General features: G+C 43.2%; 1 protein-coding gene across 1 annotated transcript in view; it reads left to right on the forward strand.

Moving 5' to 3' along the window:
* Positions 1–16,381, forward strand: part of LOC117441149 (zinc finger protein 420-like) — a 68,890-nt gene that overhangs the window by 13,172 nt on the left and 39,337 nt on the right. Inside the window, exon 3 of the mRNA XM_071202173.1 lies at positions 7,693–8,729. Within this exon, the coding sequence (XP_071058274.1) occupies positions 7,693–8,729 (1,037 nt within the window). The remainder of the gene's footprint in view (positions 1–7,692; positions 8,730–16,381) is intronic.

Genomic DNA, 16,381 nt, shown 5'->3' on the forward strand with positions numbered 1-16,381 from the left:
TTTCTCTCTCTTTTTTTTCTTTTATTGCCCTCTAGGGGCTTCGTACAATACAAAAACAAATACAAATATTTTATTTTAAAAAGTAAAGTCCTTTCGAGTCATCTGCCTCGAGCCTAAGTCTCAAGTCATGAATAGCAAGTCAAAGTCAAGTCGAGTCTTTTATCAATGTTAGTCAAGCAAGTCTCAAGTCAAAAAATAGGCAAGTCAAGTCATGTGACTCGAGTCAAGTCATGTGACTTGAGTCCCCCCCCCTATATACTTTGGTTAGAATATTGCTGTATTACTGTATCAAATATAATAAACACTAACAGTTGATAAGTAGTATTTTGTTAACTCAAGGTTTATATTAAAGGGGACCTATCATGCAAAATGCACTTTCGTACGTCTTTTATACATGAATATGTGTCCCCGGTGTTCCAGGGAACTCACCAAGTGTCCGAAAACACAACCCTCTCTATTTTCCTCCATACCCAAATCTCTAAAAAAGGGGCTGCAACGGATCTGATACAGACTGATACAGATTTGAACACTTTACTGACGTCAGTAAAGTGGTGCTACGGCTATTGGTCAATTCTCCACCCATCAGGGGAATGAGAGGTTGGGCCACGGCCGGCCATTGCGGTTCGAAAGCGCTGGAGACGCTGTAGTACATATGCCAGGCCTGTAAGTGGCGCTGTAGTCTGCCACAAAAGCAACGAAGAAGACTTCCCTTGCATGGTTGCCATGGTTGCCCTTCTGTTTATTCTCCGCTGTGTCTCTTTTTCTCCCTCCCCGAGGCAAGCGTTTGCGCCTCCTGCTTTAAAACAAATGAATAATGACTCTATATAATCATATGTAAGGGATAATGTGCAGCGACGCGGTCATTGTGGGGAAAAGAACACAGACAGGCTGACCAGGAGCCCGACGCGGAGGATCTATATCGGCATGAAGGTGTTATTTATAATGACCGCGTGGCTGCACATTATCCCGCTTATTACACGGCCACATTCTCAACAAAGTAATGATATGACACCCAATATTAATTGAAATGCTTTTATGGATTTAGAAAATTATTTTATTGATTTAAAAAATAGTTTTATTGATTTAAATTGACATGCATCCGCTAAGAGAAATAGTCCGTTGTTACCGTTTGAACTACGTAGAAACGGCAGGAACTGCTTCGATAGCGTTTTTGAGGAGCTTTGTGACAGATTTGAAAACATCGTTGCTTGCTTTAAAAGTAGCACAATTCATTATGTCAAACCCTGGGAAGTATCTAGATATCCCTGCCCTAATGCCAAAGGAACTGCACACTGAATATGTGTCGCCGTTTGATGTCTATGTCTGGACCGCTGCGTAAAAAGGAGGGTTTCTGCCCCATTACTTCTCTTCTTACTTCTATAAGAATAAAACACGGTGGACGGAGATCTCTTTTTCTCCCCCTCTTCTCCCCGCTGCAGCTCAGCAGACCTCGCCAGGTCCTGATCTGAAACCACACAGTATCAGAGGAGAGGACGCTGGTGCTTGTTTGTTCGCCGCTTCTCCTACGCCTCAGAGTTTTTATCTGCTTTTAAGCTATTTTATCTGCTTTTAAGCTATATGGCTAAACTTGAGTCTGTTTAACAAGTGCTTTTATATATTAAACCTCGTGATTATTGACGGTTTTGGACCTGACGACTGTCGGGACTCACCTGCTGTATCGCCCAAATTCGCCGACTATCTCCGGCTGACTGCTTGCCTCTCTCCCGCTACTACTGTGATAGCAGGCGGACTCCCAATCCTCTGTTTCATTCCCAGACGCGAGGTATACTATCGGGATAGCCTTCCAGTTGTCTCGTTGCTGTTAGCCCTCGCTGCTAAGCACCGCTACCAAACTTCTTCGGCGCCCGACCTGTTGACATGTTGAGGTTTTCTATTCCCCAACTCCTGAGCTTCAACCACTCCAACGCTCCAACCGGCACCTCAGTCATTAAACAACTTGGACTTCTTCGTCGCCCTCGCTATATCCACCGAAGCCCAAGAAGAAGACAAACTGTATATTCCCAGCATGGAGTTGCAGACATTCCATCCATCCACTCTGTCTGCCGTCGTGTCGCACATCTGACGCGTCATCAGAGCCCGTTCATGGCGGGGTCAAATCGCGCCAGAAACATCGCGAGACCGCTGCATGAATACACGGAGAGCATCGCGAGATCGCCACACATGAAGGAGTCTGGAAAACGTGGAGTGGATTACAGCCTACTCCGGCCCCTACAGAGACTCACCACATCTTCCAAAGCCAAAATAGAACTTCTGAATACACAATCCCTCAGTAATAAAGCATCCTTCATTCATGACCACATCACTGATGAGAAAATGGACTTCATGTGCCTTACGGAAACCTGGCATCAGCCAGAGGTTTACTCCACCCTCAATGAAGCTTGCCCTCCTGGCTATAGCTACTTGGAGAAAGCCCGCAGCACTGGTCGTGGTGGAGGCCTAGCTGTCATCTACCGAAAGGAATTGGAACTGTCACTCCTGCCCCTGCCTGTATTGTCCTCTTTTGAATACCTAGCATTTAAATGTAAACCCCCCTTTGCCCTGACAATACTTCTGATCTACCGGCCACCCAAACCAAACTCAGCTTTCATCCCAGAGATACAAGACCTTCTAACTACGCTATGCACAACCTCTGCCAATATTATCATACTTGGAGATTTTAATATTCATGTCGACTCCCCCGCCTGCCACTTTGGCACTGAGTTTCTGCTACTTCTGGACTGCCTCAATCTGACACAGCATGTTAATGTCCCCACACACGCCAAGTGCCACACGCTCGACCTGGTCATCACAAACTCCGCCCCCATCAGCAATCTGCTAGTGTATGACTTGGGGGTGTCTGACCACAAGACCATCTCTATGGAGCTCTCTTTTCAATCCCCACTCAGCATGCCCAAACGCCAAATCCGCTTCAGGAACCTGAGGAACATCAACCCGGACACCATGACCCTGGACCTCCAGCATCTTTTTTCCGCCAACTTCTCATCAGTAATGGCGCATTTCCACTGCAGCGGGTAGCCCCGTTTAAGCGTCCTTAACCGTCCTCAAGCGGCCAGGTTTTTGGTGGCATTTCCATATAGCCTAGTACCGGCTAGCGGGTACTTTTTCCCTCTTTTCCCGGCCCCATAAAATCGTGGTTCTATCAGACCAGGCCAGGGCTGTGACGTCAACACTCGACTGCTGATTGGTCAGAGAGAATCGTCACAAGATTGCGCGCAAGATCATCGCGCGCAAGATCATCCCTAGCGTCGCATATAGATCTAGAAGCAAGCTTGCAGCATTTTGTAAACGGAGGAGCTACAAAAATGGCAACGTCGAAGAAAAGCACACCGTGGTCGACCGAGGAGGTGACGACGTTCCTTAATCTCATTGGGGATGATAAAATCCAGCGAGAGCTCGACGGAACAACGCGAAAAGTGAAAGTGTTCCAGGATGTCTCTGCACAGATGTCCGAACGCGGATTTTCGAGGACTTTCCTGCAATGTAGGGAAAACGGCAACGGCTTTACTGGAGTCCCTGCAAGGTACGCTCACTTCTAACAAAGAAGATTTTATCCTTACATTAATGTTCGACAACCCATGCTTTTATGGAGCCCCGAAGAGCTACATAGCTAGCTAAGGCAGATAGCCTTAGCTAGAGCTATTGTTTGCTAACACCATATATGCCATTGTTTACGTTCAGTTTTTCTTTTCTATAGTTGTTGTTGCTATTTAGTATTGTGCTGCAGTAGTTTGTGGAATTAAGAAGTCATTTTGCTGTTCTAGATGATTACATTGGGATTGGGACTTGTGAGGAGGAACATTCCCGAACAACGGTTGATGGCAGTGTTCCGTCCACATCGTCATTGAATCCAGAACGGACCCCAGCCGAAGAATCGACACCAACTCAACCACCAACACCGAGGGCCATCACGACACCGCAGCGTGTGGTTCTAGGTAAGAAATAGAAATGGCAAAACGACTGGAATTGTGTTTTGTTTTTTTAAACCGTGGATCATCCATCAACAGTAATTAAAATAAGCTATACCGCTGTGTGGAAATGCTCTGTTAAAGTAAAGTCTTGGCTAGTAAGCAGCTAGTACAGTTGTGTGTGACATCCTATCATATACATATATTTATATTCATTATCAACAGGCTGGACATAATGTAATTCACTTTCACAATCATTGTAAACATCTAGGGCCAGAACTTTCTTTAGTTCACCTTACTGTTGTTCTGTTTATACATGTTATTCTTATATCCTTGTGTGACCTGTACCTGTCCTGTGTTTTTTCCTTATTGCTAATTATTATCTTCTTGTCACCCAGGCAAGAGGAAACGAGGAGGAGAGGATCGGGCCCAGCAGGAACGGCACCATGACTGGGCAGCCGACGTGGCCCGTCTCCTCCCTGATACTTCAAAAAACCTTAATAGTTATTGTACATATTATATTGTCTTAGGTAAGACAGCTTTTATGTGCGCAGCTCCACTTGCTTGGAACAATCTTCAGCAAGAATTGAAACTGAGCAATCTCATTCCTCTGCATGTTTTTAAAGCTAGGGTAAATGAAATGCTTGCTGATACAATGGGCACTTGTAAATGTCTATAACTATGTATCCTGTAAATATAATGTATAATGTCCTTATTGTTTCATGTGGAACCTATATGCTGCAGGTCTCCCTTGAAAAAGAGATCTATGATCTCAATGGGACCAATCTGGATAAATAAAGGTTTGAAATGAAATGAAATATATTTTTTATCTAAATTTTTTTCATTTTTAAATGCAACATTTGTACTTCCTTATTTATTTTCTTTAAAATGTTCATTTTATATTTACAATTCCATGTATATTTATGCTAGCTGCAATACAGTTTTAAATTTTTTATTTGTATTGTTTAATGGCATGCCGTTGATACAACATTTTTTTTGTATTTGTATACTGCCATCAATAAAGTACTTCTTTGACTTATCTTATCTCTTGTTGATAATGAATGGCACCCAACAGAAAAAAATCAGATTCACATAATCTTGATTTAGAGAAGATATAAACATACATGAATCTATAAAGCAATAACAAACACCATCAGTTAGGAAAAAGCCCCTTACTTTTAAGAGATTTAAAGCAAGAAATTGAGTTTGCTAGCTTGAGGTCCTCCTCTAAAACATTATTACATGTTTATTTTGTAATAGTATTAAGAATACATGATAAATACATAATATATGTAGAAATTGCTCAATTGTAATACCCTCGTTCTAGACTCAAACAACACATTCCTTATATATTTCAAAGACGAGAGAACAAAATAAACCTATAACCCATTCAAGCAAGCTTTTAACATGTCTCGAAGAAAGATTGAGGTTATATTTAATATATTATTTTATGTTGTGGATACTTTAGTTTCCATCCATGTTTACAATTGTCCACACTATTTTACACTTGCATTTATGAATATAGTTTTGCTGTGTTTTACACTTTAGTATTTATGTTTATAGTTAGCTTTGATATTCGCTTAATTTATTAGAAAGATTTTCTTTTCATGATCTGATATTAACTCAAATGTTCTTATTATGGGGCAGTACTTACTGGTGCTTGAAATTCAAATATTTACTAAATATTCAATTCGGATAACATTTGTTTAAAACATTTGACAAACACATGTATCTGAGAAAAAAAAGATTTATTTATGTTCAATACAATGAATGCAATACAATGCATATGTAGGTATTCAGGTAGCACATCAAACCCTCTCTGATGTCAGTGCCCTCCTCCTCTGCACCTTGAGACACTGCTACCCCAGGCTCTGCTGCTGGTGCATCCCACCCATCATCATAGACTCTCGCAGACGTTATGCAGAGCACAGCATGTCAGCACCATGGATTTCACAATAAACAAGAAAACGATCGCTTCCACATCCTCCATTGTTGTGTGTGTTTTGTGAGTTGTGTCGCATTGAAAATGACGCCACTGCAGTTTTACCCAGCGTCGCTCCACCCAAAAAGCCGACGCCCCGCCTACATGGCGTTGCTACCCCAGGTCCTAAACTGTAATGGAAATGCGCCACGGCCTCGGACGGCCAGCGAGGCAGCCCGAGGCCTGAGCGAGGACGCTTAGGGACGCTTAAACGGGGCTACGCCGTTGCAGTGGAAATGCGCCATAAGTGAGTCAGTTGCATATTACAACCAGTCCCTTAAGAGTCTCCTTGATCTGCACGCCCCCCTCAAAACCAGGATGGTCACCTTCTCGCGCTCAGCCCCTAGGTACACTGGCGAACTGCGGAGAATGAAGACAGCTGGGCGTGTCCTTGAGCGGCGGCTCAAGGCCTCTGGACTCACTGTTCACTGCTTAGCCTATCATGAACACCAGAAGGCCTATGCACAGTCCCTCAGAGATGCACGGTCCCAGTACTACTCCTCCCTCATCAACAACAGTACTGGAAACTCCAAGCAACTCTTCTCCACCATAAACCACCTCCTCAAACCCCAAAGTCCTCTACACTCCGACTCCACTGAGAAGCAGTGTAGCAACTTCGCCGCCTTCTTCACAAACAAAGTTGATACTATCCGCTCCCTCCTCTCTAGCCCCTCTGCACCTCCAGTTACAACTGCTGACCCACAGCCTGGGACAACCCAGCCTCTTCGCTGTTTCACGGACATCTCTCAGCGAGAGGTTGAGGGCATCGTTAGGAGGATGAAGCCCTCCACCTGTGTCCTGGACCCCCTTCCGTCAGCTCTTGTAAAATCGTACATCTGTACCATGAGCCCCATGATCACTAAGATAGTAAACCTCTCACTCCAGGCCGGCCATGTCCCCTCTGCCCTAAAAACCGCTGTCATCAAACCTCATCTCAAAAAACCCTCCCTTGACCCGGGAGTGCTAGCTAACTACAGACCCATTTCCAACCTTCCTTTTCTATCAAAAGTGCTGGAAAAAGTGCTGGTGCTGGTGCTGGTGGGTGAGGTCTCCGTCCTCACCCACCAGTGTGTCCATGGAACTGCCCCCCCCCCCTGCCTCAAGGAACTCCTCACCCCCCATACCTCCTTGCGGACCACCCGTTCCAGCAACTCCAATTTCCTCAAACCCCCCAGGACTAAGCTCCGTGCTATGGGAGACCGGGCCTTCTGCTCGGCTGCTCCCAGCCAGTGGAATGCTCTCCCCGACCAAATGAGAGCACCACAGATCGTGGAGGCTTTTAAAAAAGGCCTCAAAACCCACCTCTTCAAAAGAGCCTTTGCCTAGACCTTTTTATCACCGTTTTATTTAATTTGAATTTATTTGTATTGCTTTTTTATTAATTCTACCGTGTTGTGTAATGTTTATGCTCACTACTTGTAGCACTTCAGGATTTGAATTCAAATATGAAGTGCTTTATAAATGGAACCCATTATTATTATTATCTCAGAGCACGCTCCCCTCTCCTGCAGGGGGGCGTGGTCAGTGTGAGCTCACAGAATCAGCCCCCTGCAAAAACAGTGCTGGAAAGAGCAAATAGAGCGAAATTAGGCGTGGCTAAAATGCAGGATCTTTTTGGTATTTTGAAAAAAATACTATATTTATATAGGTATGGCCCTACAATATATTGTTCAAATATAGCATGATAGGTCCGCTTTAAGTGAGTTTTTATTGTGTTAACTTGTATTTATTATTATTTATGCTTTTTAGATTGACTTTCTCTCTTTCTCTGTCCGTCTGTTTTAGAAACCGAAAGGAAAAGAGAGACGTCACAGCTGTCAGCAATGTGACAAATCCTTCACAGCATCTGGAACTTTAAAGCGCCACCTGCGTATTCACACAGGAGAAAAACCTTACAGCTGTGAAGAGTGTGGGACAACTTTCACTACATCAGGTGCTCTCAAAAGACATCAACGTATTCATACTGGAGAAAAACCTTACAGCTGTGAAGAGTGTGGGACAACTTTCACTACATCAAGACATCTCAAATCACATCAACGTATTCATACTGGAGAAAAACCTTACAGCTGTGAAGAGTGTGGGACAACTTTCACTACATCAGGTGCTCTCAAAAGACATCAACGTATTCATACTGGAGAAAAACCTTACAGCTGTGAAGAGTGTGGGACAACTTTCACTACATCAAGACATCTCAAATCACATCAACGTATTCATACTGGAGAAAAACCTTACAGCTGTGAAGAGTGTGGGACAACTTTCACTACATCAGGTGCTCTCAAAAGACATCAACGTATTCATACTGGAGAAAAACCTTACAGCTGTGAAGAGTGTGGGACAACTTTCACTAGATCAGGTGCTCTCAAATCACATCAACGTATTCATACTGGAGAAAAGCCGTACAGTTGTGAAGAGTGTGGGACAACTTTCACTACATCAGTTGCTCTCAAAAGACATCAACGTATTCATACTGGAGAAAAACCTTACAGCTGTGAAGAGTGTGGGACAACTTTCACTAGATCAGGTGCTCTCAAAAGACATCAACGTATTCATACTGGAGAAAAACCGTACAGCTGTGAAGAGTGTGGGACAACTTTCACTACATCAAGACATCTCAAATCACATCAACGTATTCATACTGGAGAAAAACCTTACAGCTGTGAAGAGTGTGGGAAAACATTCAGAAGTTCAGATAATTTCAAATCACATCACCGTATTCACACTGGAGAAAAACCGTACTGGTGTGAAGAGTGTGGGAAAACGTTCACTACATCAAGTACTCTCAAAACACATCTTCGTGTTCACTCAGGAGAAAAACCGTACTGGTGTGAAGAGTGTGGGAAAATGTATACTCAATCAAGTAATCTCAAAACACATCTTCGTGTTCACTCAGGAGAAAAACCATAGTGGTTTTAAGAGTGTAGGAGCCGCAATTAAGCATATTTTGTTTTTTCACAGTTTACAATAAACAATTCCCATCTATTGGCCATGTGTTGGGTAATCCTTTTTTCCATTACAGATCCCATCCCAACAGCGCCATCTGTTGACGTAACATCAGAAATGACAGGCATAATATTCACTGTTCCTTTAAGTTTCGTTTTCTGGCCATTATTGCAGCATTAAATCCAAGCCATTGTCTGATGCAGCTTATGATTCCAATATACGATCCAGTTTGAATGCTGCTCATACCCGGCCGCTTTCCCAGCCTTGGCTCTCGGCCTCTTCTTTCGCCATCTTGATGAGTGCAGGTGGTGATAATCTCCAGCTGATTGTGGCGTGTTGTCCAGCTGATCCGGGATGATGGTGTTTTACTTCACAGGATGGGTTTGACGCAGACACAAACATATGAAGTTCCGGTCTTTTGCTGTAGTTTTAGAATGATGTTTTATTGCTTTACATTCCAAGGTTTAAGTGCACGGTGTCAATAGTTGTAGTGTGAGCATAGGGGCTGGGCTGGCCGTCTGGTAGAATCGGGCCGTTTCTTAATCGCAAGGATGCTGGATTGGTAGTCGCGTACTTCCATGTCACTTCCTTCAGAAACGAAGCAAGTATGCTTTCAAACCACGGCTTCGGAAAACAAAGAAGAATGGAACCGGCTAACAAGTGTGCCACTCTCTCTAACGTTTTCAACATAAACTGTACCGAAAATAAATACCTCACGATGTCTCTCTAATTATGAACTTGCTTTACTTTCACAGAACACATTATTGGTGATAACAAACAAATGTAACAAAGTAACACATTTACCAACACTACACATGTTCTACGCCACTACATACTTACATTTAAATGTGTGCTGCGTCGGCTCAGCAAGGTTTTTTGAAATTGGTCCCTGCGCAAAGCATTGTGGGGATTTTAAGGACGCGAAGTCTACCCATGTGCAGCCTCGAAATGTCCCCCAAACCAAGGACACGGCCTCGGTGGAATTCCAAGTATGCTGGAGATTGGAACAGTCCTTCGGCGGCACTCGATGACGTAGCATCCTTGAAATATTGGCTTGGAAGCCAGTATCCTCGAGATTGAGATACGGCCTCGGTGTGCTCTTCCTCCTGTGTCATCTTCCTCTCCTGTCACCTATGACCCCTTTTATACACCCGGTGCAGCTAAACCCCGCCACCAGAATCTCTAAAAGTACAATGGGAGCCAGAGCCTTTTCTTATCAAGCTCCACATTTGTGGAATCGGCTTCCAGTTTGTGTTCGGGCGGCAGACACCCTATCCGTTTTTAAGAGTGCGCTTAAGACCTTCCTTTTTGATAAAGCTTATAGTTAGGGCTGATTAGATTCAGCCCCTAGTTTTGCTGATATAGGCTTCGTTTGTCGGGGGACATCTTACTTCTTCCTTCTCTCTGTCTATACCTGTGTACTCTCATGTTCCGATTAACCCAGCTTCCCCAAATGTCTTTCTTTTGGTGTCTATATACGCTGGGATCCGGAGTCATGGATGATCCTGCGGTCCTGTGTCCTGGATTGCGAGCCCTGGATCGCGAGTCGTGGCTGTGGTCCTGGATCATAGGTCCTGGATGGATATCCTCGTGGATTCATCTTCCTATTATACACACATGCATTTCCAAACATTTGGACTACCTATGTTGCAAATGTATTATCTTTTCAATTTACACACGGCATCTATTGCACGTCTGTCCGTCCTGGGAGAGGGATCCCTCCTCTGTTGCTCTCCCCGAGGTTTCTCCCATTTTTCCCTTTAAACTGGATTTTCTTCAGAAGTTTTTCCTTGTATGATGTGAGGGTCTAAGGACAGAGGGTGTCGTATTGTCATACTGATATTCTGTACACACTGTGAAGACCACTGATACAAATGTAACATTTGTGATATTGGGCTATATAAATAAACATTGATTGATTGATTGATTGATTGACCAAGTGCTCAAAAATAATATTGCACTATACATAAAATGGCCTTAGAAACAGACTCGTAACCCTGCATATTTGTTGTGTTTTGCAGCATATTATAAACATGTCATTCCCTTATCTTCAAATACCCCAGGGGCCTATACTACGAAGCTGGTTCAACCTAACCTGGATATGTTTGAGTTAGCCGGTTGGCCTAATCCAAAACATACGCGCTCTCGCTAAACTGTACTACGACGCTGGTTATCAAGTGGATCGCTCAAGCCAGCCGTGTCCTATCTAGTTAGGTGCGCGTTCACATGAAAGGGGTGGTATTTGGAGCATTCGACCAATCACAAACACGGAGAAGCGCACTGACAGTGCAGCGTCATACTTCCTGAATGAAAAGTGAACTTTAATACTAGTCAAAAATGAAGAAGTTAAACTTTAAACATCCATGACTTAAACACTTGATCCAGGATCAGAGCCTCAGAGCTGCACCTGCAAGGTGAACACAGCTGGAAAAAGAAAAAGTGTTTGAATGCATACATTAACAGGTTTATGATATCACTGCCCCGTCTAAAACACGATCTGACTTTAATTACATTTGTCTCGAGTGTTTCGTCAACTTAATGTGTTGCTTAAAATAATACTTCTGCATACAGTATGTGACACTGAGTGTTGCACGGCCAGATACGGCTCAGCTGACTCAGATAAGGAAATATGATACATTATGAAGTGATATGCCGCGGACTGTACTTAATGTACTCTGATCCGGTTACTTATGTTGTGGCCGATATTTAAAGGGATAGTGGAAATTGAACCACACATAGTTTCGTTTTAACTTATATACAAGCATAATTACGTACCAAAACAATCACACCTGATTAAAAAAATATAATAATTGCCTTACGCATGTTAGAAGCACTTTATTGCAGCTTCTACTCCTCAACGAAATGAGTCAGCCAAACCGGAAGTGAGGAAAACTCAGGAAGACGAAACAATAACAAACCACGGCGTCTATGCAGAATGAACGTGGAAGGGCAAATATACCAGACAAAGAAGAAGGATTGTACGAGGTATCCAGTGATGATAGCGAGTCAGAAACATCCTCTCGGCTTTCCTGCGAAAATGTAGTTTTAGGAACTGAATCTGAATCCGGTTCAGTAAGCGACGATGGTGAGAATATTGAGCCAGACGATGGACCATTACGTCCTTATTTGTTCGAGCCCGAGGAGATGGAGTTAGTTCACGGCATGGGCAATGGCGAGGATGACCAGGACCAGGCGCCAGATGATGCACCCCTACGCACAAATAATCTTGACTGGTAGGTCCCTAAGCATAGCTCACGCTAGGCGCTATATTATATATTGCAAAAGTTGGCATGCATGCACTGTAGGCCTATGGCTATGCGCGAGGATGACTGCATGTAGGGTACATTTCATAACATACCAGGGTCAGGTTCACATAAATTATCTTGTCACATTTATTATTGTATATGTAACAGCCTTATGGGCATTAATTACATGAATAAATGTAAATGAATTGTATACTAGCATGATATACAGCTAGAGCCAATCGGTCATTTGACGTAGTATGGTCCTAATCCTAGGCTAGCCAGGCTGCCTGTCAAGTGTAGGCTGTACTCACAGTACTGTTAGTCTATCATGTCTATATGATGACTGTAGTGTACACATTCGACACTGTGTACCGGATTATCGGATGACGAGGCCTCCGGTCGCCTAATCGACAGGCAATAAATGGCGTTGTACACAATGGTACAGGCTAACGATGCATTAAATCAGCCAGAAAACATAATAAAATACTCGTGCCTCGTCCAATGTTTGTGCCCGTCTTCCTTTGTTTTCGTCATCACCCGAAGATTCCCGAAGTATTTCGTTTCATTGAGAGGGCGTGGTCGGGAGCAGTAAAATTGAAAATAAAATGAAACTAGGCGCATGAAATATAAAAAAATGGTTTATTATGCTTATTTTTAATTAAAATACATAAGTTAAACCCAAAATTCGCGGATTTCCACTATCCCTTTAAGTAAGCTTTCTTAACGCTAATGTTATAATAGTCAGATTGCTCTGAAGATGGGAGGTGATATTCTATTAATGTTCACGTTCACACAGTCGGTGATTTTTGCCGGCCGTCTTTCCTGCAACGGCAGCTTTTCTGTATTTCCTTTCTCCTGTAATATGACTTGATCGCTTTAAACTCCGCACACTGAGCTCTGATTGGTCAGCAGGCAGTGCTTTCACTGAGTTGAGCTCTTAGCCTGCAACCTAACCTGATCCCGACCAGGTTAGCCGCTAAGCATAAGTTACCATGGAGATCTAGCCTGCTAAAAAGAGAACCAGCTTCGTAGGACCGGAAAGCCGGAGTTTCCCCTGAATTTAGCCGGCTAAGCGAAAATCCTGCTTCGTAGTATACCCCCCTGGTTGTGTAGTGATGTATTTGAGGTGTACTGTCCACATCGCAGACCTGAAGTCGTACAGTCAATGTATGCGAAGTGTACAGGACCTTGGTCTCTGAGACTCAAAAAAGCCTTTCTCGCCTACCTATCCACTTTGCATACCTGAGATCCTGCAGTCGTTTCTCAAAGATGGTGTGGCATATAGGGAGGTGCAATCTCCTGATGGTATAGACTGTATTATAGTGGACATCTGCAACCCTAGAAAACAAGATAACATTAGGATAATCAATGTATACAACCCATGTCCAAATCTAACCACTGATATATTTAAAGAAATGGCAGAAAATAAACATAGGAAGGAAGTTTGGTGTGGTGATTTCAATGCACACAACCGTCTATGGGGCAGCAACCATACAGACAGTAACGGAAACATAGTGGAAGAAATGCTGGAGGAAAGAACACTAGTATGCCTTAATGATGGACATGGCACAAGAGTAGATGTTCACAGGGGGAAAGTCTCATGCCTGGATCTGACATTAGTGTCAAACTGTTTGGTTCATACATGCGAATGGCTTGTTTTGAATAACTCCACTGTAGGAAGTGACCATTATCCAGTGTTTACTAAAATGAATAATAATGTATATATGCAGGAAGGAGGTGTAATAACCAGGTAGTGCTTTGCTAAAGCTGATTGGTGGAAATATAGGATATGGTGGAGGAGTCTGTACACCTGCTAACATCAGAGGGAAGCATCGAGGTCATTACAAGCAAAATAACACAACATATACTAAATGCAGCAGAGAACAGTATACCCAAAATAACAACCAAGGGTAGGGAGAAAGTGGTGCCATGGTGGAATGAGGAATGCAGCAGGGCTACTAAAGAGCGAAACGATGCACTTAGAGAATTAAAGAAACATGACACAAAATAATGTTATAGAGTATCAAAGGAAAAGGGCAGCTGCTTGAAGGACAGTAAGGCAAGGCAAGTCTATTTATATAGCACCTTTCAACACAAGGCCATTCAAGGTGCTTTACAAAAATGAAAGACATTCAGACAACGGCATTTAAAAACAGTAAAAGATAATAAAAGAAACATTAAAAGAAAAAAATACATGAATACAAATTTACAGTGCAGTTTAAGATATGAATAGTTCACACAGAGGTTCCACTTTACTGATGAACACAACGGCTCAGTTTCAATTAAAAGCAGCGACAAAAAGAAAAGTCTTTAGTCTGGATTTAAAAGTAGTAAGAGTTGCAGCGGACCTGCAGGTTTCTGGGAGTTTGTTCCAGATGTTTGGAGCATAATAACTGAACGCTGCTTCTCCATGTTTAGTTCTGAGTCTGGGGACAGAAAGCTGACCAGTCCCTGAAGACCTGAGAGATCTGGATGGATCATCATTTAGCAGGAGGTCAGTAATGTATTTTGGGCCTAAACCATTCAGTGCTTTATAAACCAGCAGCAGTATTTAGAAATCTATTATTTGACACACAGGAAGCCAGTGTAAAGACTTCAGAACAGGAGTGATGTGATCCACTTTCTTAGTGTTAGTGAGGACTCGAGCAGCAGCGTTCTGAATCAGCTGCAGCCAGGGGCGACTGGGACTACACATGAAATGTCAAATGTTAGAAATCCGCTGTTTATTATTTAAAGTTTTAAGTCCGATTCGCTCCTTTTTTCCTCTCTGTACACAGCTCCAGTTTGGGCATTGGCCTGTCATCAGATTTCATTTTTAGTTGCTGCTATAGCGGAAGTTTACTACAATTATTTTTGATGAAATACTCCAAATCTCCACCCTCCATAATTGCACTTGCTTCAGTTGCTTGCTACTTTCTAAGGGCGGCGATGACAGTCACAGTACGAACTGAAGTTGATGCAATTTAATTGGATTGTGAGGCATGACGTGAGCCTCATCTGATTGGTCAATCTCTCCATTTTATTTCACCAAGGGAAGCCAATTTCGGCTGGCCTCCTCTCGCAACAGAGTGCAATCTACTATTTCACCATAACATCTGGAGGGGCGCTGTTTCACTCTTTTTAAAATACTCAATGAGAATGGGGGAGAGACGGGCCGGCAGAATAATTACCGAAACTAAACAAAGTGTTTTTATTTATTTATTACAATTATAACTACAATCCAAAACAACAGGGCAAGCCTGGCTTCCCTTGGCCTCCAGGAGAAAACGCCACTGAGTTCAGGGGATAATTCTCACCCACCTCTTGCTCTTGCCCTGCTTGTGTGCCAGTTACTCTGTCCCTCATCATGAACGCAGGAGGCTGGCTGTAAATCTGAACTCGCACCCTCATCATTCTCTTCATCATCTTGCACTTGTTCTAAGCTGCTGCTGATAGTGCTTGTAGCAGCGCTGCTGCCAAAAAGGTCTGTCAATTTGCGACATTTATATGCTTCACCTGCGAGTGACTTTTTTTTCTCTTGCCTTCTCGGCCCCACCTTTTTCTTTTCGTTTTCTTTGATTTGTATCCATGTTTTTTCATTCACCCTGTCTACCGTGGCGTCTAATCCCTTCTCTTCATGTGGCCGATCTTTTTTCTTCTTCGTGTGTTATTGACAGATAAGAACCACACAACTGCATTAGCGGCCGCTGTCGCCCTCTGTCGGCCGTCAGCGCAACTTAAATGATGACGTTAAACTATTTTTTTTTAAGGGCCGGCCGTCAACGGCCCTTGACCACCGGCCGTTCTGTGGTTCTCCAGATTCTACAGATGGCCAGTCCGCCCCTGGCTGCAGCTTTCTAATAGATTTTTTAGTGAGACCCGTGAAGACACCATTGCAGTAGTTGAGTCTACTGAAGATAAAGGCATGGACAAGTTTTTCCAAATCCTGCTGTGACATTAGTCTTTTAATCCTAGATAAGTTCTTTAGGTGATAGTAGGCTGATTTAGTAACTGTTTTAATGTGACTGTTGAAACTCAGGTCAGAGTCCATGACTACACCTAGATTTCTGGCTTTATCTGTTGTTTTGAACATTGCAGGCTGAAGCACAGCGCTAACTTTTCAACATTCTGCCTTGGCTCCAAAGACCATTACCTCAGTTTTGTCTTTGTTTATTTGGAGAAAGTTCTGACACATCCAGTCATTGATTTGTTCAATGCACTTACTCAGTGTTTTAACTGGAGCATAGTCTCCCGGTGAAATGGTTACTTAAATGTGTGTGTCATCTGCATAGCTATGGTAACTTATTTTG

This window comes from Pseudochaenichthys georgianus, unplaced genomic scaffold, assembly GCF_902827115.2.
Source record: "Pseudochaenichthys georgianus unplaced genomic scaffold, fPseGeo1.2 scaffold_151_arrow_ctg1, whole genome shotgun sequence".
In the NCBI taxonomy this organism is placed as follows: domain Eukaryota; kingdom Metazoa; phylum Chordata; class Actinopteri; order Perciformes; family Channichthyidae; genus Pseudochaenichthys; species Pseudochaenichthys georgianus.